General features: G+C 40.1%; 1 protein-coding gene across 17 annotated transcripts; it reads left to right on the forward strand.

The window, feature by feature from the left end:
* The first annotated feature begins 202 nt into the window (after positions 1-202).
* LOC124288641 (troponin T, skeletal muscle-like) lies at positions 203-25829 on the forward strand. 17 transcript variants are annotated; one of them, XM_046725196.1, is made up of 16 exons: positions 203-316; positions 7845-7900; positions 8696-8713; positions 9882-9902; positions 11020-11058; positions 13864-13903; positions 14505-14621; positions 14918-15004; positions 15859-16011; positions 18238-18252; positions 20611-20826; positions 21271-21311; positions 22043-22084; positions 22585-22621; positions 24144-24338; positions 25115-25829. In XM_046725196.1, exons 2-15 carry the CDS (start codon positions 7881-7883, stop codon positions 24297-24299), a joined length of 1002 nt encoding a protein of 333 aa, XP_046581152.1. In that variant the 5' UTR covers positions 203-316; positions 7845-7880; the 3' UTR covers positions 24300-24338; positions 25115-25829. The 17 variants fall into 17 exon arrangements, with proteins under 17 accessions (XP_046581152.1, XP_046581154.1, XP_046581156.1 ...); XM_046725198.1 differs by lacking the exon at positions 11020-11058 and adding an exon at positions 11998-12024 and having other exon boundaries at positions 225-316; XM_046725197.1 differs by lacking the exon at positions 203-316 and adding an exon at positions 5168-5308.
* The last annotated feature ends 1836 nt before the right edge of the window (positions 25830-27665 follow it).

Consider the following 27665-nt stretch of genomic DNA (forward strand, 5'->3'; position numbering starts at 1 on the left):
ATGGGAAGGAACTAAAGTCAAACAAATTAGACACATTTTCAGTAACTAATTCGAAAATATACAAACTATTTAATACACATGCTTCTTGTGTCTGATTGTCGTCTGCTACGTGAAACTGGTTGAAAACATCCCGAGCGTTGTATATAATGTATGAGTATCATGAACTGACCTCCCTATATGAGCTAGGTATATAAATATATTTCTCCACCGTTTGCCTGTTGGCATCTATCTCTGTATTTCCCCTCACATCTAGTGGGCCTCTTAGAAACATTCCAGGAGCAGTATTCAGGCCGCCATTTTGTTTCGATACCTTTAGGTAGGTGATTTTCTCTCTCCCGAAAGTGAGTGTTTGTCACGTTTTCTTGAAAACTAACCACTGGGTTCCTTTTACAAACTCAGGTCTTCGCGAACGTAATGCAAAAATATTATTTTCAATTTTCTGTACTTTATAGGAATGATATGTGCGTGTAATATTTTCACCTGTTGCAGCCAATATCTCCAAAGCTGTGACGTTTTTAAGCACTGTCTACATGAGTTAACATGATAATATTGAAATTGTCACCTGGCCATAGAAGTGTTATTATGTGCGCTTTGTAAGAATGTTTTGAAGGGTTATAATGTTCTCGTATGTTGAATTTTTTATCATCTTGTAAATTTGTTTATAATCTATATGTTACTCATGAGTCATGGCGGTTTGTTAAACCTGCTTTCAAGAACAAGAAGACTGTTCCAGGACTGTTTCAGATATATGCATTGCAGTGACATCTGCTTTAAACACAGTGGCCATGACGCAACTGCAGATGTGTATACGTATAGGGATGTGTATATAGGTATATGCATGTACGTCATATTCAGCTGGCTGTGTTAATTACTAATTCTGGCATCAAATATTACTGAGGGGGTGTCTTTTTAATATCAAGTTTACGTCATACGTAGAAACTAATTTCACCACAACAGAATCATTCGACCTTGATGACTTACCTGTTTCGTCAGGATGGCCGCCATCTTGGATTTCTATCTCAATCCAATTGAGATAATGTGTTATATTTGGGGACTGCAAGATATTGGAATAATCGTTGATTGGTTGATGTAGTCTGTTAGATAATACATCTATCCTGTGTATATTAACATTTCCCAATTTGACTAAGTTGCATGTGAGTGCAGTTTGTTTGTAAATTCCTTCAGGTAATGGTCGACCATTTGATATTTCAATCGCAGAGCATTCTTCACCCTTCGAGGGACGGAATTGGCCCACTGTGTAATCTGTTTAGCGCCGCTACTGATTAATATGGTTCACACACAAATATTGGAACACCATAATCGTTGCCGTGACTGTCAGGGTACCATAGTATTGCGTCTCTCTCGTTCATGCCATGAAGCTGAAAAGTCGAACAAGCTCTGATTTCTCGACATATGCATATGCGGATCGTTTAAGCCCTTTTTGGCATTAATTGCTGGGTACGGCGTAAAACTAAACTCACTCACTCATTCACTTTTACATATATATATCAATGGGCAGAAATATTTTTATCGTCACAAATAGTATCGTGACTACTGAGACTTTGGCTATCATATTATAGAGGAATACAGGGGTGGTTAGGGGATAGAGGAAGTGATTTTAGTATATAATAATGAACCCTATGTAAGTGGACTACGCACCACGATGTATATCTTCGCCAAGGTCTAGACATTGTAACTGAATGTAATTAAAGCCATGTGGGACACCAAGACACTATGTCTGTCTGATTACGGTATCCATTTACCGTTACAAAGATATACATCATGAAGTTTGAGCTAACAGAAAGACGAAATGTTGAGGGATTTTGAACCGAGTGTTGCGACTCCCAGTTAACCTAGAGTGCCTATGGAGTTCACCATCCCGACTAAGTAGGACTGAAGGGGTCGTTGTCGGCACGGGTATAATAGATATGTACCCCAGGTACGTTTCTGTATACAGAAACGTACCCAGGCCATAATAAGAATACAGAAACGTACCCTAGGACGATTCCATTCCCATTGTGCCGTATTCTTGACCGGAACTGTCATACTGTTGTATTAGATACATTTGATTGCGTTATGTAAGTAATGAGAATACACAGTAACGGATATTTCGCGATGCACATGAATACCACTCGGAATCAGTTGAACGGGAACAACTACATACGGTTTCGGTTTTGGATTGCGGAATATGGACTCGTCCGCCGTTAAGGGTACCGGGTACGTTTCTGTATTTTGACTTTGTTAAGGGTACATATCTGTATACAGAAAGGTACCTGGGATACGTATCTGTAGTACCTGTGCCGACAACGACCCCTTCAGCCTAAGTAGGTGCTACCTAATGAGCCACATGTGCATTTGTCATAAGAGGATGCAACATGACGAACCCTCATCCATACACCGGCCCCCTCCTGGTCGGCCCCTCCTGGTCGGCCCAACACGCACACTCCCACCGCCCGTGACGACTGTGTTAGTGGGCTCAGGCAGTTGCATGGACCTTGTGCATTGTGCAATCACTGGAATCGGAGACCATATTATATGGTCTCTGCTGGAATATATAACAATTCGTTTTCCCAACCGGCACCAGCGTCCCGACCCCACACCAAGCTCCCAAACAGGAGTTCCCGGGGGTGCGGACTCTGTTATAACCTGGGTTATCTAATTGTATCAGATATCACAAGGCTGTCGCATCTGAACAGCTACTGGTTGGCGTAAGAGCCACCACAAACTGGGACGGAAGGTCGCAGTGACCTTGAACTTAGGATTTGGGTAGCTGCGATACGTATTTTATTGCGTAATTACATAAGATTAATTACATTAAATTTGTCATGTGACTACATCTGATTATATTACATTAATATTATCATGCGACTACGCCATGTGACTGGAATTCATTGCCTCTAGGAATCGTGACTGTTTTGTTTGTTTCTACACCAGCGTTTGTGAAGACTTATACACATTGGGTTAAGAGCTTGTGTAGTCGGGCATTGATCTTTGATGATAAAATATAACTTAATGCGAGCTTCATTATTTTTATCCATTCAAATAAGAGGGTCGTGGAAACGTTAACCATTAGCTGCATCCCTACATTATAAATCGGGATAGGATCGATTAGAGACTAATCCATGTGAACTAGTGTGTAATGTTTATATTTCACGTAACGCTCGTCTCACATATGATTACACTGGCGCTTAGATTTCTCTGATACAACACTAACGTCAATGTGTTATGATATAATGTATAATGTATTACATTCTCAGTCAGTACACAACTGTTTCCAACTTTATAAAAATAAGGTAATGTACATGCTTGGATATAGGCCAATATCTCGCTACAAAAACTTTAGGTCTAACCTGGTCTGTCATACAGACCCTGAAACAAATATAACCAATGCAAGTCTAGATGACCACAGTTTCTAAGAAATGAAAGTCTCCGGGCTCTTTTTATTATATTTATGAAAAAATTAGGAACTATTTTTATTCTGTAAAATATGTTCATTTCAGAGACTAGATGTTAGTCTAGTTCTAATCTCTCAGTTAAACAGAACAACTTTAGTTCCCCACTCTACACAATTAGTAATATTAGTTAAATCTTCCTCCAACACAATCAACAACACTTGTTCTAGTACCTCTTTTCATCATTAAGAAGAATAGCTTTCCTCTAAACAATAAACAACATTAGTCTTAATTCCCACTATACAATCTTCCCTCATCATGATTATAAGAGCAATACTTTCTTCAGCATAATTAGCAACATAACTTCTGTCTTCCCCGACATGATTAAGAAAAATAGTTTCATCTTCCTTTATCACAATGAACAACATTAGCTCTTTCTTCTCCTCAACATGATTAACGACATTAGTTTAATCTTTCATCCACATTACTTCATAAACAACAACTTTAGTTCTAGCCTCCCTGTACATAAATAACAACATGGGTTAAATCTTGAAACATATGTTATATCTGGGGTTACACTTCTCAATTAAGTACAAACTTTGTACTTTAGTTGGCTTAAGTTCCATCCAGGATTCGAACCCACACTCTTAGGGTCAGTTACCTACTCGCCAGCACAGGAAGTCAGCGATCTAACCTACTCAGCCAACTCGGGTTCCACAAATATTACTTTTATAACAACATTTGTTCTAGTTTCGCTTTACTGTGGTTTGGATCTGTAACATGTGCAGAACACATTGCAGTTTATAAGACAAGGTAAAGCAAAGTGCAATGCAACCACTTAATCATTGCAAATACGAAAAAACATCGAGTCGAGTTGTATAGTTCAAGATGTTGGCAGATACTCAAGCCTGCACGGGTACACCTTTTGGCAAGGGCTCGCCATGCAATATGGTTATGGCGCCATCACACGTGAAGAATCATCTCTAGTTCTGCATCACCATGGCAACCACATAGGAATAGGAAACGCATACCATTGTTGTCTAGGATACGACACCCTTGTTTTTACCAAAGTGGAAATTTCAGTACGGATAGCAGACAGGTGCTCAAGGTTGCTTAAGTCTACCGATGACAATTTATGAATGAGTGTACAGTTGGTTAATGACCGATTGCAAAGTATCCATGTAAAAACACTGAATAATCCTATTATAATTAGTCATAATCCTGCATTACAATAGGCTCATGCAGGCACGAAGTCAAGGTTGATTTGACACACATAAAAATTACTTTGACAAATTATTTTCTTAGTTCAGAATTACAATCTCACAATCTTGCAATAGTTTGGGATAGGTCTAGTTGGGAAAGTACGTTTTTGTAAATGTCACCATATGACACGTGTTATTTTCATCAACAAAAACAGCAACAGGTATATCAACTTTGCCGTTAGTGTTTCAAGTCAGAAACAGTTACTGTTCTGCGAAAGAATACTCATCAAAAGAAAAACTTCCATGTTGGAATTTCAAAGCCACAGACATATCGATTCCGTGATTACGCCATTAATTAATCCCTGCCCTCGCAACAGAAACCCCCCTCCTGACAGCGCCCACCTGGTGCTATCCCCTTTCCGTGGAGAAAGACCTTATGTAGTGCACTCACCACGTGCCGCGGTCGTCTGCTGCATATTTAGCCGCTATCGTCTGCTAGGGGCGAGGAAACTCGACACCAGTGGCAGACGTCAGGGGTTTCTGTTGGCTTGGATATATGGAGCCGACATTTTAGAGGCATCAGTTTGTGTACAGGCTACATCCCTTGTGTCCGGCCTCCTTCCATTTTACCCAGGATTAACGCATTTCATTCTTTGGAGTTTTAGTCGGACGTGTGGATAGGCCGTTCGAGCGTTAACGTTTGGAATTTCAAAGGTAATTGGTTTGCTCAAAATAACTTCACTTCATCTCGAGGTGTTTTTGTGTGTTTCAGGCACAGTTTCCCGTCATATAGTTTTCATCATACCCTGTGCATATTGACTAGCTGTTGACTGTTTTTGAATCTCTTTCATGTTTGGAAAACGTTAATTACTACAAATTTTAAAGCATTTTCATTTTCTTTACTTTTTACCCACAATTCGCATTTACAATTAATGTTCTACCCCTCTTGTTGGTGTTGTTGACAAAAGATGCAAAGTAAGAGAGATTAAATACAGCTCCCGCGAAAAAAAAACATTCATGCGCGTTTTTGGCATTTTGTGTCAAGTTTGCCAACAAGCAAACGGTATTAAAAATATGTTTCCATTACCTGAACTTCAGTGCCGTGTATATTAATCTAAAGAACGCACAAGCTGAGATAACGGAAAGATCCTTCAATGATATCTCCACATAACACCCACACACCCTGCATCAGCGCTCTTCCTATTTTGGTCTTGGCATGGAATTCCAGGATAGACGGTGTACTGCTACCAGATGGCGGAAGAGCATTTCTCTGTCCAATTCCTACATACTCTGTCCAGTTCCTGTATAATGCCCTGGGAACAAGGATTGTAGAATAAGAGGAATCATTAGATACGACAGACCATTGTGGCATCGGTATCTGTAAGACTGGTATGCATATCAACCTTCTAACGTGTTCTGCTGACAAGACCGTTTTTAAGGTTAGGACGAGATTGGTTACACGGCATCTATGTCTTACATTCTGCATCATACTGCAGTTTTCAGTTTCTGAAAGGTCTCTAGACTCATTTCATTATATTTTATTAGAATGATTTCAGAATTGTTCCTTTAAGAGACTGAAGTTAATTTTACAATGATGAAAGTTTCATGACTCCTAGTCTGTCTCACAGTCCCTGAACCACATTATTTTCCCTACTGCCAAGCCCTATCTGCAGTGCTAAAGCCCTAAATGAAGCAAGTCTAGATTTCCTCAGGTTCGGGATCTCTGGTCTCCTTGGGGCTCCTTTTCAATTTAAATGGGCTTGTTTGTTACTATCAAAATTATATATATTAAGCATTAGTCTACATTGCTCCGTTAAATTTGAATAATGAGTTAACACTGTTCAACTCGTGACTAGTTGTTTGTCTAGATGTAATTGATACCCTATACTCTGATAGCACTGATAAAGGGGATATTGGAAAGATAGATTCTGATTATATTTGCATTTCGAATTTTGCTCCATTTGCTCACAATTGTCAGCGTTGTTGCGTCATAAAACAAGTCATAAAACATAACTACCACAAATTGTTATATCTAAACGCCTTGCTGTGTGACATAATTGCATCACAGTGCAAGGTTGTACAACAGTAGAGTGACTTGTATATCTAATATGGAGTCTTGTATTGATACAATGTGATGATGGGAATATCAGTTACCTAAAATGCCCTTATTGGCTATAACGTTAAAATCAAATTAGACTAAACCGAACAATTCTTGAAATATTTTTTAACAATCTAACTTTAGTTAACTATAAATGACCTATTTACATCAGACGTTTGGGTCAGTGGTGTAATATAGAGTTTCAACTCGGGTTTTTATTGAAAGGTTACCATAGTACAATATTCAAACTGATCCCCTCCAATCTTAAAATCTTTTCAAGAGGTTTTCTCTTGGCAGTGCCGTTGTGAAAGGTAGGAATAGCTGTTGCGCAAGGCAGTGCAGATACGGACATGGCGAACCGCTAGTTTAAACTTAGTTCGTTTTGTCCGAGTGAGTGAGTTTACTTTTATGCCGCACTTAGCAATATTCCAGCTACATGGTGGCGGTTTGTAAATAATCGAGTCTGGAAAAGACAATCCAGTGATCAACTGCATGAACATAGATCTGCGCAATTGGGAACCGATGACATGTGTCAACCAAGTCAGTGAGTCTGACCATCCGATCACGTTTGTCGCCTCTTACGACAAGCATGGGTTACTGAAGATCAATTCTAACCCGGACCTTCACGGGCCGTTTTATCCGAACTCGAGCTGATACCACAGTTACCATAAAATCCAATTACTATCCTGAACAGCAATGCGATTACGAATGCACTCTGGGAAATGAGAACTGCAGTCTGGTATTTTCGAATATTCCCTCCATCCGATTTCTTAATATCTGGAAGAATGTGAATGAATATCGTTTTACGCCGCGTAGAACAAGGCGTGGGCACACTAGAGGTGTCCATTAAGAATAGAATCTATGTGGGAAATCGACCCTGGTATCGCTAAGCCATAACCATTAGCCTACCCCGCTGCGTCCGACAGTGGTATGAGTAACGGGTATCTCTGAGTGAGTATAGTTTTACGACGCTTTTACAATATTGCAGTATTACCACAGCAGGGGACACCAGAAATGGGCTTCACACATTCCACCGATGTGGGGAATCGAACCCGTGTCTTCGGCGTGACGAGCGAACGCTTTAACCACTAGACTACCCGACCGGCCCTGGGTATCTGATGCATGTATTGAGATCTCTATCTTCTTTTTCAGATCTGCTAAGTACCTGACAGAGTTTCCTCCTTCATAATGGCGGACGAAGAATCATTGTACGTATAACTGAAAGTATTTACCCCTGCTAACCATTAGTATTTGGGTGATGGCGTCGATGACTGTGTCACCATGGTCTGATTAAGTAGACGGTTGTTCATGCTATCAGCCATTGTTTGCCGGATCATTCTCCATCATGAATTAATGCTGTGATATAGTAATATTGTTTGAACGGTAATTTCTAGAAAAATATGAATTACAGACTGGCGTTCTTAGACAATAGGCTTGCCTCTTTAAAGGATTGGGTGATGGGTGATGGCATCGATGACTGTGGGTCACCGTGACCCGAATAGGTGGACGGTTATTCATGCTATCAACTATTGGTCTGCCGGATCAATCTCCGTTATGAATTATTGCTGTGATATAGCTTTAACATTGCCGCCTGCAGCAGACAATAACGTATTTTTATTGATATTAGCTGATGGGTATACAATGCCAGAACACGATATTTAACCAATGATTTTAAAACAAGTATATGACACAAAAGATAAAAAAGTTTACCATCTATGATTCTTGAAAAATAAAACATGTTTTCAATTCAGAAGATATAAACCAAGAGTTTATCATAATCGTATTCAGTCAAGAACCATTGTGGCGAAGACGAAGGGCCGTAAGTAAATTGTTCGAGTTATCCAAGGTTCGGTACAACCGAAATACAATGACCATAAAGGAATACGCAGGCAACAAGCTCTTACTTCCAGACAACCCTATGTTCGACACAACAGCATTTGACTGTAAATAACAAAAAGATTGAGTATTTTGTGATATATATTGTAAAATGTTTGACTTTTCAGTGAAGCCGGACAAGAGGAGTAAGTACCCATACACTAACACAGTGACAATGTAGTACATTCTCCATTACTGGACACTCAATATCAGCATGACTAGAGGTCAACACGTAGCACATGTACTATAACATAGTCACCATATACTACTTTGTCTATTACTGGACACCTCAAACCTGCATGACCAAGGTCAAGGACGAAATATTGGACACTGTATTGTCCCCTAACACCTAACCCGGAAACTCGTCCCGCATCAGCGGAAGTCTCTCTCTCTCTCTCTCTCGTCCCCTCTCTCTATTTCTCTCTCTAGCTGTCTCCCTCTCTCAAGCTCTCTCCCCTCTCTCAAGCTCTCTTCCCTTCTATGTTAGGGCCTATTCGATTATGCTAAACCGGTTTGGGTTTCTGGAAAACCATGCACTCGATTATGTCGAAACCAAAAACTGGGTTCTGAAACTTCGAAACCATCTCCGAGGCAGGTTTCGCAGTTTCGGTTTCGCGTTCTCTCATAACAAACATGGCGGAAACCACCACGCTAAGCTGCATTTTCATGCGCCAAGGTCAGCTGACCTTGGTGGCAATATAGAGCAGCAGTTTCTGTGACCAAAACAATGATAAAACACAACTGAGAACTAGGAAAATATTATTCAAAACCCCAGTCTACTGAACATGACTATTTTATGTAAATTGTATACATATAATTACTTGTAACAGTATCATTACATATACGCAAATATTTGCCTCCAAAAGTATCTTATCTCTTTATTATTTGTTAATTCACTGATAAAATAACAAAACAATATGCTGCAATCCAATTCGTTCCACATATATAGTAGCTGGGACATTTTTGGGGTATCCATTTTGAAACCGGAGGGTGAAACCATCCACTCGTTTATTAAATTAGAATTTAGTTTCACTTTGAAACGATGTATCCGAAACTAGACACTCGTTTATGACAGGAGAAACCAGTTTCAGAAACCAAAACCAGTTTCGCAATAATCGAACAGGCCCTTACTCTCTGTGTCTGTGTCTCTCTCTCTTGCTCTCTCTCTCGTGGGTGTATGGGCATATTGGATAAAATTTAAGAAAAACGTCGATTGCACATAGCAAAAACACTATTCACAAGGAAACAATAAATGTTCTGTTCTGTTTCTATGTTGTAAATGTTCCTGCTACTAAATACTTATTTTCCACACAGGGAGTCGCCCGCTCCACCTCAGTAAGTCAGCTGGTCTGTTCAGGGTTGCCCTTGCACAGTGGCATTCCACATTCTCACGCTGCATTGATGCCACACGCTTGTAGAGTAGCTGCATATCACACATTGGACCTGTTCGGGAATAAACGCCATATCGTATACACCCTTTAACAGGCTGTGTTTTATATATATTCCTTAACATTGTTTAACCAATGTCCTTCATGAAAGTAATAGTTTAACCTTACCCTTTAATAACTTTTCACACCTTTAACCAGTCCCCCATTTACTCTCATGTTGCGGTTTGTTGAAAACATAAGAACCATTATTAACCAGTAAAGTCCCTTCATTTTGGAATCCATCAAATGTGCAGACTCTTTATTAAGAGTTACTGATCATCATTGTCGAGTTTCAATGAGAATTCAACGCGAGAATTTTGTATTGTATCAGATCTCAAACTACGTTTGACCCCTCAACAGAAGTCCAGTTGTGGTCAACGGTCATTTATAATTAAATTCATTTTCATAATGATGAATATTGTTTTTTCATGAAAATAAATTCAAACAGTTAAACGTTGAAATATGTTCATTTCTTAAATAATATAACGAAATTCGATGATGATGATGATGATGATGATGATCAAACTATTTTGTCCAGGGTCTGCACATCAGTTGTTCGTGTGTAGCTTCATCCGTGTCGTCAGTGAAAGCATGTGCCATGATGTCAATAAAAACAATCTTATTTTCTTATTCGTAACTGCATTCATGTCGGTTTAAATATGGCACGTTTAATCGCAAATATGTGTGGTAATAAACGGCTTTTAATATGTATTTAATTTAATAAATTTATCTGCAAGTTGTTCGGAGAATCTTGTAAATGTTCAGTAAAGCATGTATTTGTCAGTTCATGTTCTCGTTGGCAACTTTGTTCTTTGGTCAAAGCAGTGGTGCGTCTCGGTGCCAGACAAGTAATCAGATTCAACTTGGTCAAAAGAACAATTTTTGGGTGCTGTGTCTTGTGACACAGTCAGTGTTCCTAACCTGTTAATAACTTCGAGAATGTGCCACTGCTTTGTCCCTCGTTAATGCTTATTACTCGCTTTCTATGCTCACTCTTTGCTTTGAATTTGCTCGGTTGTGCTCAGACAAGAGGCTACTTCTGCACCAGATGAACAAGTCAGTCAGTAAGTGCGTGTGTTCGTGCGCATTTGCGGGCGTTTGTCCGCACGTGTGAATCACGACTGAAGTTTGTTGAGTGATATTTTCAGATGGCACGTATGTTCGGTGCTTATGTCTTTGTAATATAAATCTGTTTCTGTAATAGTATAACGTTACCTTTCGTAAAAATAATACGAATGTTAGTACTCTTTCTGGTATTTACTGTTTTACTAATTATAAACCACTCACAACCATTTGTTTTACTATCATTAACAATTCTTATTAATTATTAAGTAATATTCATAAGGTAGACATGTATTTTATTGAAAATGTAACGTCATTTATGAAGACGGGCGGGTTTACACGATGCGTCTCAACCATTCCAAATATTTTCACAGGTTGTAATTTAATAAAACAATATGTTGTCTCATACAGAAACTGTCGGGCAAAAAATACGACATCATATTTGATGGTTGCCATAAATGCAACAAATGGACAACAATTACTTGATGGTGATGCACCAATATGGTTTGGGACGTAATCACTGAAATCACTTGATTGTCTGGTCCAGAAGTGATTGTTTGCAGACCGCGTTGTACGGCTGTAGTACTGTGGCGTCAAGCAAACACATACTCATAATGTAGTCAAAATGCTACGATCGACATTGCCTTTGGCCTCAAAAGTTTGCAGTTTTCGACAACTGTTTTGTGCTTAGTAAAAGTTTGACAGTGTTTCGACGGTTTCTAGCCAAAATCATTTTTCAAGTGGTGTACATTTTTCTTCAGGACAGTTTGTCACAATAACTGATTAAACAGTATTATATTGTTGTCATCGTGCAAGCCCGACCTCTGATTTGGTTTAATCTTTATACCAATGAGTAACCGGGGATAATCCACTAATCTCTCATGTTGTGATTTGTTCACATAACCAATGATCTAACCCTCTCCTGCTTTTAACCCCCTCAGAGTCGAGGAAGTTGTGCGTCCTGCAAGGTAAGTCCATGTCAACAACAGAAACAACAGCAACAACAACAACAACAACAAAACAATTACCTACTTAGTTTGTCAAACAGGGCCGTTCCATCAAATGATCTTAGTACAACCATTGTCGTAAATGTGTGGTGGTAAAGTATAGGAGTTAGCGCTACAATAGATTTATTGAACGGGACGCAATACAATAGTGTACGGTGACACGAAGTAGCCCCACATATTATCAATGCTTTCACAAGTTAATTATACGTATCCAGATTTTTTTCTTCTTTCAATCAAGATTTTTATGTTTGGCGTTATTTTCCATTAAATTAGAATATTTAGACTGAATTATGTTTCAAATCCTATCACCTTCTTGGACTTATTTCGACATTGTATCACTGAGTGAATATTGCTTAACTCCGCATCAGGTATAGCACACCTGTGGCGAGGCCATTTTGTTATCTTGTTCATAGGTAAACACAGTTTATTTCAATCGTTTAATTCACATTTGTATCTCCTCAATAGTATTGAAATGTAGCTAGAATTATTCTACAACATTACACAGATCATCGTCACAGTAACACAATCTGACATGCAAGGGATGCATTACTTGATACCGGACACACGTTGACATCTTCTATTCTGATTACTTATACAACATATTTAACATAACCTAGCATTCTTCTCAGTAATTATGCTAATAACACAAACATAACCAATTAACACTATTATTGCTTTTGTTTAATTGTTTAATATTCACAATAATAATCACAGTAATAATACGGTGCTTGAGGGCATGCATGCTCACTTGTGATAACATAACGGTATTGAAACCTCTCAATGCAGGGATAGAGCTTATCAGGGCCCACTTGCACGGAACGATCTTAGGGCTACAGTTATTGTACATCCTTAAGTTCGCGATCTAAGGATTCTTCTACAATCCTTTGGTCAATGGATTCCGTAAACCGTAATATACGTTGTCATTTGCATTGTCGATGGCCAAACGTTGCTTAAAATCTGATTTAGGAAACTCCGCGAAGGACTCATATTTCATTCAATCTTATACATTACGTTCTTCCAGCCCCCCGAGAGTGAGTTGGCTTTAATGCCTCTTTGAACAGTATTCCGGTTCCGAGGTGAGGTGAAATTTGGTTTAACGCCGTGCTTGAGAATATTTCGCTCATATGACGACGTGCATGCGTGTGTATGTGTATGTGCGGCTGCTTGTACTAGCCCAGACTTAAGCTGGTTTTATAGTGCTAGCTCACTGAGATACCATGCCGCAGTGAAGCATGAATACCCCACTCAGACACAGTATACTGACTCCGAGCCAACCAGTCCTTGTTGTACCCATTAATGCCGAGCGCCAGGCAGGGACCAACAAGTACCATATTTTAACGTCTTTTGGTATGACGCGGTCGGGGCTCGAACCCGCGACCTTCCGCTCTCCGGGCGGACGCTCTAACCACTACACCACGGAGGCGGTCTCCGGTTATGAAATGGCGTGTCAGGTGAATGTGAAAGGAACATGGTACAGGCATTGGATGTTACCACTTTGGTAAAACCCACATGTTGTTGACAAATCTAGAAACGTTGATCACTGTATTGTCTGGTTCAGACTCGATTATTTACAGACCGCTGCCATATAGCCGAGTGTGGCGTTAAACAACACGCTAATAAAACAAAAGACCGAGGAAGATATATTTTTTTACAAAATGATGTACTTGTGGGTCATCTTCGGTCATCATTGGTCGTTATTGTTAGGCCTGGGTAGACTCTACTCCGTGTTGAGAGGTTACTGTACGTCGTCGAGCTTGTAATATCTGCTGACTTTACATGGAAATCTTTTCTGCTCTACAGACAACATGGGGATGACAACGAGGCAAGAAAGGCCATGGAGGTGAGTCATTCTTATTTGTTTAATATGAAATATATCTATGAGATCGTTGTAGACCTCCAAATAACCTTGTCCACTGCGAGGTGGTAATTTGATCACGTTGAAAAATATACTGCATGCCTCACATTTGATCTGACTGTGTGCTGCACGTGCTATCCGTGCAAAATGTGATATTGTATTCGATTCACAGGACTTACCATTCGAAACAGTTAATTTGTCGACTTAAAGGTATCATTTGTTCTCGGCCGTATCGGTGGGTATATGAAAGGAACTATCAGTAATATAAACAGTGTAAAATATTTATCAACATGGCCTTATAATGCTATACCCACTAAATGTCTTTTCCTGGCCGTATGTTTTATCGTCCTGAAAACAATTATGGTGTAGTAATGCTTGGAGAGCCTTTATGTTATATTTCTGTTTCCAAAATGAAATTTTTAATAAATGTTTCGTTAAAATCAACAACACAAAGACATGACGTATTGTCGTAACAGCTCCTTTACCACGTGCAGTTTGTTAAGCTGTGCAGCCTGTATCTCTCCTTAATTGTGGAAAGCAGTAAGTTATTGTGTGTCAACCTGAGACTCCCATGTGTCTGTTCCAGGATGCCAAGAAGCTGCGCATAGAGAAGCAGCAGCAGGAGATGGAGGAGTATGAGGAAATGAGGCGTGAAGCTCGTGAGAAGGAGGCTCAGGAAATCCAAGAGCTGCGAGAGAGAAGGGTTAGTGTCAGCCAGCGGTGTCCTATAGAAACAAAATGTACACATGTTATATCAACACAGAGTCTACTTCTGTATCCTTTGCCAGAAGTGCGGTTGGGTAGCCTAGTGGCTAAAGTGTCCGCTCGTCACGCAGAAGGCTCGGGTTCGATTCCCTACATTGGTACACGTGAAGCCTATTTTTGGTGTCCCCCGTCGTGATACTGCTGGAATATTGCTAAAAGCGGCGTAAAACCCAATTCACACACACTCCTTTGCCAGAAATTTACATTCTCTCATCAAACGTACTTTTGCTGCAGGAGAGACGCAAGGCTGAACGCGAGGCTGAGGAGGTTCGCCTGGCAGAGTTGAGAGCTCAGGAAGAAGCACGCAGGAAGGCAGAAGAGGTGAGTCTTACTTTCATATGTGGTATTTCAATGTGGGGATACGGTAGAGAATACCTCCTAAGATATCGACGTTGGGAATCGAGGGGGGAACTTTATGGAAGAGTACGGACAGTGGTTAGATACTAACTATCATTGAAGACCCAATAGATACTTCCGGTCACTGATTGGCTGGTTTGGGGTCTGATGTAGTCTTTAGACGTATCTGAGAGGGGCTGGGTGGTTGAGTAGATACTGCCCTCGCTCGTTACGAGAGACGAGTTTATTACTTATGTTGCTGAATGTTTTCAAAGGTTGTCCAAGCGTCTCCAAACCAGTCTATTTCACGTGACATTTCAAAATAAACGTGTATATGTTATAATATATCCAAACAAAATTAGGATCATAAGATTCTTTCATATTAGCTGAAGTAAATTATCACGGCTATTGAATTATTCCACATAAGCAGGGATACCCCGTTATATAGTCTCCCTGACATAAGCAAGCATGACAGACGATAGCGATTTGAAAAAAACCGGGTGGTCCTTAACATTTTTTCAGTAGTATACATAATTGATGATCGATTGAACGTGAGCGCCCCAGAGAGATGATAATATACATGTATAGTTATGATGTCATATGTATGGTGTCGTCAGTATGTTTGACACGCATTTTGTGATCAACTGCTAGTAATACCCCGACAGTGGAATAATACCACTTTAGAGGAGAAAACCTTATTCCTCAAGGTAAAATAAAAACTTATTTCAACTGTCATCTAATGCTTAAAAACAGCATGAAAAAGTGAAGCTGACGGACAACAATATCACGTCTTAGACTAAATACGCGATTAATCATTATTACCCTGCTTGGCTCCACAGGAAGTAAGAAAGAGGAAGAAGACAGAAGAAGAGGCCAGAATCAAGGAAGAGAAGGAGAGGAAGAAGAGAGAGGCTGAGGAGAGACTGAAGAAATCAAAGAAACCCAACTTTGTTATCACAAAACGTAGCGACTCTGAAAAGGGATCGGGAGGGGTAAGCGTCAACACTGAAGTAAACAGCGCATTTGCTCTAATGAAAGTTTTATTTCAGCTTTACATTCCACACACACGTGTAATGCATATGTGTCTTGGTAACCTTATAGAAGTAGATTAAATATTAAGGAATATTTTTAACACTTTAGGATTTCAGAAATGTGCATACATGTACGGAATGACCTCACTGATAATATGTATTGGATGACACAGTTACGAATCGTGATGTATGGCACTCTCCTACCCAGAGCTCCATGCGGCCAGCCAGCATAGTACCTCTGCCACAGGCCAGAAAGATGTGACGATTCGTCACATCTTGCACAGTCCATTCAATATAATGTACATATTTCTTAACTCTTTTATTTTTGTCGAGTCTACACATCTAATTAAACATCTTTGATGGAATGGTTTTAGTTTTACAGAGAAAAAATCCTAAAACATCTAACTCTATCTCGATTTGCGTAGCGATCCTTTGTTTACATAGGTTGTACGGCTCCACGTGCTGTCATCGAAGCCGACGGCCGGAGAGCAAACGATGCAGCCAGTTTGATATCTAAATATGTACTGTCATAAACCTTACTGTCGTAGTTGTGGAAGAATATAAATGTAACAATGTAAAACATTGTGAAGAGCGCGCAGAAAGCTTGCTTAAGGCCAGTCTCTTCTTATTATGAATGTGCGCGTTTGTTTACAAACAAGAGAAAAGTCCGGTCACGTGATATGCAAATTAGCCTGTGGCAGTGATGTTATGCTAAGTCTTCACTGCGCCGGAGTGTGGATGTATGGATATATTGGATACGTAAACATATAATAACGGAATTGTAATAAGCAGTCATTAACATATTAAACGGCATCATTACAGAAAATAACACGGATTCAATTCATTTGTTAAAAAACGTTATATTTGATGTTTCAAAAACAAATGTAAAAACGAGAAACGACATATTTTTCTCATCAAACAGTAATATTTTGTTTGAATTTTATCAATTATTGTCAAATCAGTGGTCATTTAAAGCATACGGTATGTAACAGATACAGATCTCAGTTGAGTTTTAGCATGTTAACTCAACATGACCGGAAGTCATGAGCACCGCTGTTACACACTGACTGAGAATAAAACACATTTATTAAATTATTTGTCTAAAACAATTAATGCCATGTTATTTGTGCGAGGATCCGTGTTGTTACGTGTATAATGAGCTCACATCTGTCACTGCTTGTTGTCAAACCGCCGAATATAACTATACTTTTATTTACTCAATACGTTCTATTGATATCGTATTTTTATTTTTTTAATTATTTTTGTCTTAATACAACACATTTTCCTTACAATCATCAGTCAGTTGCATAAAGGACATCAAGTTGCGTAAAAAATCCAACAAATTTACATAAAAATGTAAATTAAAACAAAAGAATTACCAATGTCATCTACTGTGCTTGGCACCGGTAAATTTGAGTCATTCGATTCCACTTGATAAATGAGCAATAATTTTCAATATTTTTGTTTATCTTTTCGAAGCTGAATCACAATTCAAATAATTCATGCCTAGCAACGACTGTTGGATTGTTTTACCTTTAGAGGACTTGTAATGGTCTATGAAACCTTGCGCATCTCTCACCAAACACTGCATATTGTAAGTAACAGCGCGCATTACAATTAAGTCGCCATGCTTTGCCTACATTATCATTTGTTTATTACAAATAACATTGGTATGTATTGAATTTATATCTATGCATATATTTTATCAAGGATATGTCGATTTATATTTCCTCAATATAAACAAAACAAACCGAAGTTTGTAGTGCCATTAATTATATATTTATCCATACTATGACTTAATTTGAAATTTGCGAAAATTATTGACTTACGAGCGGTGGGTAGCCTTGTGGCTAAAGCGTTCGCTCGTCACGCCGAAGACCAGGGTTTGATTCCCCACATGGGTACAATGTGTGGAGCCCATTTCTGGTGGCCCTGCCCTGATATTGCTGGAATATTGCCAAAAGCGGCGTAAAACTAAACTCACTTAATATTGACTTCCTTCATTCTTGTCTGATTCAGTCTTGATCATTCTAAATATAGGAATATATTTCTGACATATCCTTGCAATTCGTCATATGTTAACATTTACAAATTAACATGACATCCATGTGTTTAAATCAATGTATTTATACAATTGGACAACGAATGTGTAGATCTGGTCTAGCTTCTGGCTTTTATAACTTTCAGCCCGAACGAGGTGTAGTAAGTAGTCCAAAACAGCTCTTGGTGATTCTTAACCCAAACGAACATCATCCAGGTTATTCTGTGAAAAGAAATATCGTAGTTTGAATATCTATTTTAATCAACCGACATCAAAAATGAAAAGAATAGTGACATCTAGATATTATCTTTCTAGAATACCTGGACTGACGGTTTTAATATATTTTGTTGCATAACACAATCGGCAGGTATTTGGTATTACGAGGGAAGACTAACGAATGTGTCTACAATGGTAACATTGACGTGCACTTAATACACGTGTATAAACTAATTATATAACTGTAAACATGTTGTGTGTTAACGGCACTCTTACTAATCAACTGTTACTAATACAAGGAACCTATCCTCACCGAGTGTATGGTACTTTTGCTGCACAGGTAAACTGAATTTGACATAATTATTATTAACCATTTATGTTTTATCCATGTGTCATCTATGTTTGGTGTAAAGTGAACGTAATGTAGCCGACCCAAAAATTTTGAGCATGACAGAAACGGATCTGAATTATTCATTCACATCATTTATTGAAAATAAGTTTGATTTATTTTTTTCTCATTTATTAACGTTTTCACACATGAAACATGTGTCACAAGATTATAATGCATAGTCATTTGATGTACAATTGCTACGCAGAGAGTGAGAAAGTGAATCGTAAACAGGATTCTTTAATGTAAGCAATTGAAGTAGATAGTCATTAATATCGTAAAGGGCGACGAATATTGGGATCGGTTGATCAAAATGGCTGCTGAGTATAGCTAGCATTACATTTTGTTGCCAAAACAAGCAGGATCAACTTTCAGTCACGACCAGTCTGGGTGTCACTTTATTATGATGAAGAGGTTCATGGTTGTTCGCACTATCAACCACTGGTTTGCTGGGTTCAAACTCAGTCACATTGCAGGACACCGTGAAGTGGATTCCGTCTATATAACGCCCTTTCACTTAACTGACTCTCATCAAAAGCTGGGAGCGGTGGAGTACCCCAGTGGTTGAAGCGTTCCCTCGTCACGCCGAAGACCCGGGTTCGATTCCTCATATGAGTAAAATATGTCAAGCCCATTTCTGGTGCCCTCCGCCGCGATATTGCTGGAATATTGCTAAAAGCGGCGTAACACTATCCCCACTCATCCAAAGCTATGTAAGTGGCAATCCAAGTTCCAGCGACGATGTCCTATAGTTGACAAAGGTATCAAGGTTGCGGATGCAGGGCCAGTTGGTGTGGAGTGATGTCCTTTTGTTTGTACATTGTATTTTATTACAGGTGTGCACTGTGGTGTCATGAGTGACCATTGTCCATCAGTCACTGTCCACTCACATACAGTTTGTGGTAGCAAATATCTGTTCTAACTGGGTTAAACGTGTTCGTTTGTTATTGCAAAATCCGCGTAAGCTGTGACACATCTTGTTCACTATAAGAAGTTTGATTCGACTGTAAACACTAACGGTGGATTTTATTAGAACCATTTGTCACAGATTATACAATTTTGCAGTATATTGTCGGTAATTCAAAACTGTGATACCAAGGTTTACGATCAACCGAATCATAGTAAATGCATGGGACCGCCCATGGAAAGAGCATGTTGGAGATTTTACGTGCGTTTCCAGCAATGCTGTTTTTGCTCAACGAACGTTCGGAAGATAATATAATATATATAAAACTCCCCAAAACCAACGTAATTTATGCCTGGTATCGCAAGTTTGTTCAGCCGTACATTATAGTCAATGACGTCACACACCATTGTTTCCTTGTGGTGGTAAAGTGTCAGTTTATACCTGTTCAATTTGTGAATACAAATATTAATGCTAGTATGAATAGTTCCAAGTTTCTACAGTGATAGTTCTAGTGCGCTTTATGTGTTAGTACCAACACTGCAAACTGGGTTGTTTCAAAACTAATACCTGATAGAATAACAATTTTAAGTAGTAAAGTACGTGCTAATAGAAAAAAACATGTAACGGGTGATATCTTTGTTATTTATTAAAATATATATTGCCACCCAGAAACATGTGTCTCATAATTAACGCGATCTAATACAGGAAGTTGACAGTTTATCGTTTAGTGGAAACACATTCAGAAATGATTTAATGAAAGTTAATTGCTTAAATTTGTCTCAATTATGATTAACAAGAGCACGTAGTAGGCACGATACCATAATGATAATCAATTTTCAATAACATTTATGAAACTTTCTGAGAAATATATGACTAGCTGAAGCAAATACTACAGTTTGTAAGTTGGATCAAGTTTTTATGTATAGAAATTCACTTTTTCAACAACGCAACAGATGTATGCAAGAGTATTGAACGTCAAATGAGACAGCCTTATACTGTTGCTTCCAGCTTGAGCCCTTGAACGCAGATGACATGCAGAAATCCAAGGAACAGTTAGAGGAAGAAAAACGCGCCATCTTGGCCCAGAGAATCACCCCTCTTGCAGTCGAAGGATTCACCAGTGACAAGCTCCTTACGCGCGCCAAGGATCTCGTGGAAACTATCCGTCGCCTGGAAGGGGACAAGTACGATCTTGAACAGAGATTCAAGAGACAACAGTACGACGTGAGTGTTCTCCAAGACACGTTTTCAGTAACAGATGATGAGGGTGTGCACACGTTCGCCATCTTGGTAGTTGCGCACGCAGGCTTTCGTAAAGGGAGATAACAAGATTTTTATACCATTGTGACGCCCTCGGTTTCCTTGAAATCACTAATCTCACTTCCACTGACGCTAATTAACAGTACTTCCAAACACAGGACACTGTGTCTATAACTGTTCACAAGTTGAAAACATTGGAGAAGTGGATGATTATTACAGTCTTTCAGCAGCATTAAATAATACCCGTCAATGAAAGTTAAAGACACATGGACAAGCCTCTGTGGTTTGGCGATATATTTGAAATCAGAAGAAAGAACAATTCTGTTTATTACAACATTTAACTTTAATGCTGAATGCATCAATCATAAAAATATTATGATACAATCATATTATTTATTTACTTCACAGATGATCGAGTTGGCCGAGAGAGCCAGACAAATGAACAAAGGGTAAGTTGTGCAATCCGGTTCCGCAAGAGGTTTGGAATTGAAAAACGTGACTTATTTATTCTTTATTTTGACTTGAACCATACGTTTTCGAATTGTGTAAGGTGAACAGTTGACCACCCTTTGCATATGTTGAGGCCGGGCAGGATACGCTCACCGTTTCGCGAACACCTGGTGTTATTACTGTTTGACAGTGATTCATAAACACATACCCAGTCATTATATGTCAAAGGGTCAATGCTGGATTGTCTGGTCCAGACTCGATTGTTTGAAGACCGCGTCGTACATCTGTAATCCTGCTGAAGGCGGCGTCAAACAAACACAATAGTACAATAAACTCTGCTTGTAGCAGAGATTTCTTTCGAAAGTGGAACGGTTTTTGTCGTCTCTTTTAATTGTCTCCCCGTCTTGTCGTTTTAAGTTTGGTTGTAGCATAAAGCTGGTGAAAGTTACCCACCACTGTGGGTTTCCATGTCTGGCTGAACTATTGTAGGTTCAACGCACTCATAGGCTTTGTAGTGAACTTTAACATGGTGTGATTACACCGTTTATACTTAACGCTATCCATGACTTGTCACTGGGGTGTCACAGTTAGTTGGAGTCAATATTCGTTGGTGTCATTTTTGGGGGAAATCATTGGATAATGTTGATGAATTAGCCCGTTAAACCACAACGGGTCCGTGGCGTTATTTTATGGATAGACATATTTTAACTTGACTGTTTGTATTTTTCAGGAAAGGCAAACGAGGAGTGTCCTCAGTACAGGTTGACGAATCGTAAGTTAATTTTTCATTACATCCGTTGTTGATACCCCACGTCAAAGACAACCACATACATGTACCAAATATGGGACACTTGAAACGCCACTGACAAGTGTTATAGTTTGTATTCAATCAACTACAAACGCTCTTTATAAGATTTCATTATGTTCTCTCCGGAAAAGTAGCTCTTGACATTTATTGGTGAATTCTTATCAGTCGAAATTTGTGTTTGTTCCCTCCCTTGGCCGTGTTAGGATCCTTTTACGGTCGGTTTGAATCCGACTATATAGTGGGACATATCACCTTCCGGTGTAACCGCATTTTCTCTCACGCTATCGTTTGTCTGAAGCTACCTACATTGAAGCATTTACCTCACTGACTTATTGTCCTCAATCACTGGATTGTCTTGTCCAGACAGACTGCTGTCAAATAGCTGGAAGATTGCTGAGTGCGGCGTTAAACAAACAGACAAACACAACTTACTGTTTTATGAAGTTGTTTGTTTCTTTTTACAGGTTTGATCGTCTTGCTGACAAATTCACCAGTGCACCAGTAAGTACATACCTCAATACAACATTGTTGCTCCCTTAGGGACTTCTGAGACAACCAGACCGCCTCCGTGGTGTAGTGGTTAGAGCGTCCGCCCAGAGAGCGGAATGTCGCGGGTTCGATACCCGACCGCGTCATACCAAAAGACGTTAAAATATGGTACTTGTTGGTCCCTGTCTGACGCTCGGCATTAATGGGTACAACAAGGACTGGTCGGCTCGGAGTCAGTATAATGTGTCTGAGTGGGGTATTCATGCTTCACTGCGGTATGGTATCTCAGTGAGCTAGCTCTATAAAACCAGCTTAAGTCTGGGCTAGTACAAGCAGCCGCACATACACATACACACGCATGCACATCGTCATATGAGCGAAATAAACCCAATTTCACCTCACCTCTGAGACAACCAGGGCTCCGTTGCGCGAAGGTATCCCAGGGTTAAGACTGTCTTAAGTCTATGTTAGAGTATGGGAATCGTAGCGCTAAGAACACTTTGTGCAAGAGGGCCAACCCTAGTACCCCATACGTGTGTCACTGTTGGGAATCATAGCGCTAAGATCACTTTGTGCAAGAGGGCCAACCCTAGTACCCCATACGTGTGTCACTGTTGGGAATCTAGCGCTGAGATCACTTTGTGCAAGAGGGCCAACCCTAATACCCCATACGTGTGTCACTGTTGGGAATCATAGCGCTAAGATCACTTTGTGCAAGAGGGCCAACCCTAGTACCCCATACGTGTGTCACTGTTGGGAATCTAGCGCTGAGATCACTTTGTGCAAGAGGGCCAACCCTAATACCCCATACGTGTGTCACTGTTGGGAATCGTAGCGCTAAGATCACTTTGTGCAAGAGGGCCAACCATAGTACCCCATACTTGTGTCACTGTTGGGATTCCTGGATAGACTATGCCATACGTTTCTCAATGAAAGGATTCCAGAACGAACTAAGTCTCCAGTACCATTGCATATGTTGAAAGCGGACTCAATATATGACTGGAGATTACGGAACATGACCTTCGTGATTGTGCTTCATTGTACCCAGCGGGAATGTTTTTTAGCTTAACCAACCCCTGGTTTAGTTGTTCCTGACTTGATATGGGACAAGTGAAATGTTGCTGATTGCGTGAACTTTCACAAACACAGAAAGACACGTTTGCTTTAAATTTAAAATACAAATATCGCCTCGCCCACCAATGAAGTTTTTGAAAGGCATTTAGAAGTTGGACGAACATCAGAGCTAATTCTTGTTCCTTCATCCACCTTAAGGGGGCCTGAAGAAGGAGCAAGAATTAGCTCTGAAACGTTTTATGGATAACAACTTCTTTTTTATTCTTTATACGACGTTTCAGAGCTAATTCTTGCTCCTTCTTCAGGCCCCCTTAAGGTGGATGAAGGAGCAAGAATTAGCTCCGAAACGTCGTATAAAGAATAAAAAAGAAGTTGTTATCCATAAAACGTGTCATAAATTCGCCCACCAATGTTTGAAAAATGGTAAAATGTGTGCTTCAACTCGCCTTTCTTTTAACAGCCCAAAATCCAACTGTGCAGTAAATACGAGCGCCATACCGACCACAGAACATACAACGAGAGAGCCAAGCTGTTCGAGGATTTGGCGATCGAACCCCCACCGCCGGAGATCCAGCACGTTCAGACAGGGGAAGCAGAAGAGGAGGGTGATGAATAGACACCCCTGTCTGCGAATATCCTCAGGTCTAGGGTACTGGTAAGTACATACCCAATATGACTAGTGAAGATTCGGGTTAGAATTGGTCTTCAGTAACCAATGCTTGTCGTAAAAGGCGACTAAGGGGATGGGTGGTCAGACTCGCTGACTTGGTTCGTGCTGTCATTATAAGCCAACTGTGTTGATGATGCTCGTGATGTTAATCACTGGATTGTCTGACACAGACCCGTTTACTGACAGACCACACAGTTACAATATTCCTGAGTACGCTGTTAAACAACAAAGAAAGAAACAAACGAAATATTGCCTACCGGGGTATTACCCACATTGAAACAGAACAAAAATCACTGTATCGTGTAAGCCAAGTGAAACTCCTGTAATACGGTCCAGGCATCTGCCATCAAGGTCTGCTGGTCGTGGGTTCGAATCCCACATTTGCCCCTTTTATGATCACTGGTTTTGCATTGCCTTACCGTAGATTTCTCCATCAAGGTAAATTCTACTAACAGGGTGAATTTGTGATTTCCTCCAACTCTTCACCGACATGAATAAAATCCTTGCGCTCTCTTCTATCGGGTCTCAGGGTAGGCAACGGGGTAGTGTGTTTCCCTGTCACTGAGAAGATCCAGGTTTGACCCTCTAAAATTAAATATTTAGCCTAATTCCACAATTCATTGTGCAGGGATTTAGTATTTGATTATTGCTGATGTAGGTTTCGCATTAATATGTCCCGGTGAATATGAATATACATTTTATCAATTTATTGCTATATATGCTTCAGTTTTTTTAAAAAACAACTTTTTCTCTTTTTACAGTATAAAAGCCGCAGTAGCGAGCCCTGCTTTGCCTCTTCGCCTATCTGTGGATGCAAGTCAAACCTTTCTAGTGCAGACTCCGAAACATCAGATACAATTGAAAGACCAAAAAACTGCATCATGTATATATTCAATTTTCGCCCTAGACTTTGTAAAAAGCTGTACGTCAATGCCTTTCTTTTCGCGACAATATCATGTGCAATACGTTTCCATGGGCACATGAAATGTTCCTTGACGGAATACTCACTTGTAAAGGATTTCAGTTTGTCTTCCTGGTTCAACTTGAATAATTTACCCTTAGCTTTGTGCCGACTCTGTGATCAATACTAGTTAATAGAACACTTCACTAAGGGATTAAATTTGGTTATCAATCTGTACATTGGAATTTTGTGTATTTATTGTGATTTCTGCGTGTCCTCCTTGACCAAACACGGGGAAACGGGATCCCTGGCCGTGACCTGCTCGCTGGGAAAGCCCCTCTGAACCGCAGTATGATCCATGGCCCCCAACACCAGACTGTCAGCTGGAATATCGAAACAATTTCACAGCGTTGCATGAATGGTTGGTATTATCAACGCTACGTCACAGCCAGGGAAACTCGTTCACCCAGACAAGGTTTCAAGAGTCATATCTAATTTATTGAGTGATGTCCTCATAGATGCCCTAAACGCTGAAAAGACTTCAGTTGAATAAACTTGATGGTTGATTTAGCACATTCTCTGTGTTCGGTTGTTTTTATGATGCACAGAATCCTGAAAAGTAGAACCCAGTTGATCAGGGCGGTGTCCATGTTCCGATTCAGGGGAGATAACCGGCTATAAATGTCCAGTTTTTTCACCGGATATGACAGTTATGTCCCCTTGCCGTGAGTCAAACACTTTGCTCTTACACACACAGCCAATCAATGTTCTCTGCAAAGTATAAACGGATACAGGGAGTTCCCTCTCTTAAATTTTCGCATACTAAGAACTGGCATATTCAGAAAATTCTTGTTCATCGTTGTCTTCAGCTACATTCCAGCAGTTTGACGACGGTTTGTTATATCGAGTATCGATCAAACAGTTCAGTGATTGTCTCCATAAGTATCGATCTCCACTATACGATGCCGCGAAATCAACCAAGAGGAGAGCCTAACCACCGAAGCAAACGTACGGATGTTTCTTGGCAGCTGTATTCCTACCGGGATCTCAACGGGTCCTTGTAGATGATCAACATGGGTCAGTCTGCTAAACAGTATAACGAGAACAACACAATGAGGCCAAACGTAATACCAACTGTCTGGGGACGTGTTAAAGACGCGATAGACGTATTGAGAACTGTTTATGATCAAACTAGCGTCGTAATTTTTACAAAAGTTCCAGGTTCGAGCCCGTTTTACAATTATTTTTGGGACGGGGCAGGACATACTTAGAACCAGGGGCCTCAGGGTGTCATGACAACCACATGCCGGAATATAATCTGACGACACTAATATATCAACAGTATTGCTGCTCTGAGCATAGACGACGATACTCTTGAATCCGTTAACATCTGCCTTGTGCTCTTTGTCCGGTTCATGTAAATACCAGGGCGGTAGGGTAGCCTAGTGGTTAAAGCGTTCGCTCGTCACACCGAAGACCCGTGTTCGATTTCCCACATGGGTACAATGTGTGAAGCCTATTTCTGGTGTCCCCCGCCGTCATATAGCTGGAATATTGCTAAAATCGGCGTAAAACTCACTCATTCACTCATGTAAATACCGTACTACTGGAGATGGATGGGTATACGGAGTCATATGGATGGCCCTTGGTTGGCTTTCTAGACCAGGGTAATTGATTGTCATAATCACAGTTTGGAGTCTGTCCTTTGACGTGTTTCAGACAATCACATAGAGGAGTTCAAAACAATCCCGACAATGACTCGCACGACTAGCAAAAGAGAGGCGAATAGTGCCTACTCGGGGGTTCGACAATGGGCTATCAGCTATGGTCAGACCCAAGTCAAAAACAAATTGTATACTGAATTTATTTAGAAATGCATCACTCTATTATCGTTGATCATGGAATATGCAAAACGAATGTTGAACCCAAACTGTGCTGGAAGTAATCTGACTATGGCAGATAAAGGTGATGGACGTGCATCCCTGAGTGATCACGTGACCCACCATTGGCTGACAATTATCGTTTGAAATAGCCTCTGAAAATGCATAAAACGTGGCGGTTCCACAATACATTTACCGATCCTTCAACTGTGCACCAAAATCACACCGAAATTCTGAACAGCACTAAATCGTTGACTTTACATAATGCCACGTTTATCAGCTGTTGAGAAGAAAGAGCTGTTTGGTTTCTTGAGACTGGTTTGTCTACAGGTCAAGTGGCCAGGAGGCTTAACTGTCACAATTCAAAAACAGCCATGTTATCACAGCACCTACGACAAACTGGCACAACACGATCGACCACATGCAGGGCAACATCTGTCACGACCCAGGCCCGAGATCGTCACATCGTCCTCACTCTTTAAAGGAACAGGTTCAAACCAGCGTCCAGAACAAACACTCCCCATTCGTGGA

The sequence above is a fragment of the Haliotis rubra genome, unplaced genomic scaffold (assembly GCF_003918875.1).
Source record: "Haliotis rubra isolate DU_JTF1 unplaced genomic scaffold, ASM391887v1 Scf421, whole genome shotgun sequence".
Lineage (NCBI taxonomy): Eukaryota > Metazoa > Mollusca > Gastropoda > Lepetellida > Haliotidae > Haliotis > Haliotis rubra.

Bases quoted from the DNA above. Each gene is read 5' to 3' on its own strand.
- LOC124288641 (XM_046725196.1), top strand. From the start codon at position 7,881: ATGGCGGACGAAGAATCATT. The intron at 14,622-14,917 runs GTTAGTGTCAGC...CTTTTGCTGCAG, and splicing joins AAGAGCTGCGAGAGAGAAGG to GAGAGACGCAAGGCTGAACG. The intron at 15,005-15,858 runs GTGAGTCTTACT...TTGGCTCCACAG, and splicing joins CACGCAGGAAGGCAGAAGAG to GAAGTAAGAAAGAGGAAGAA.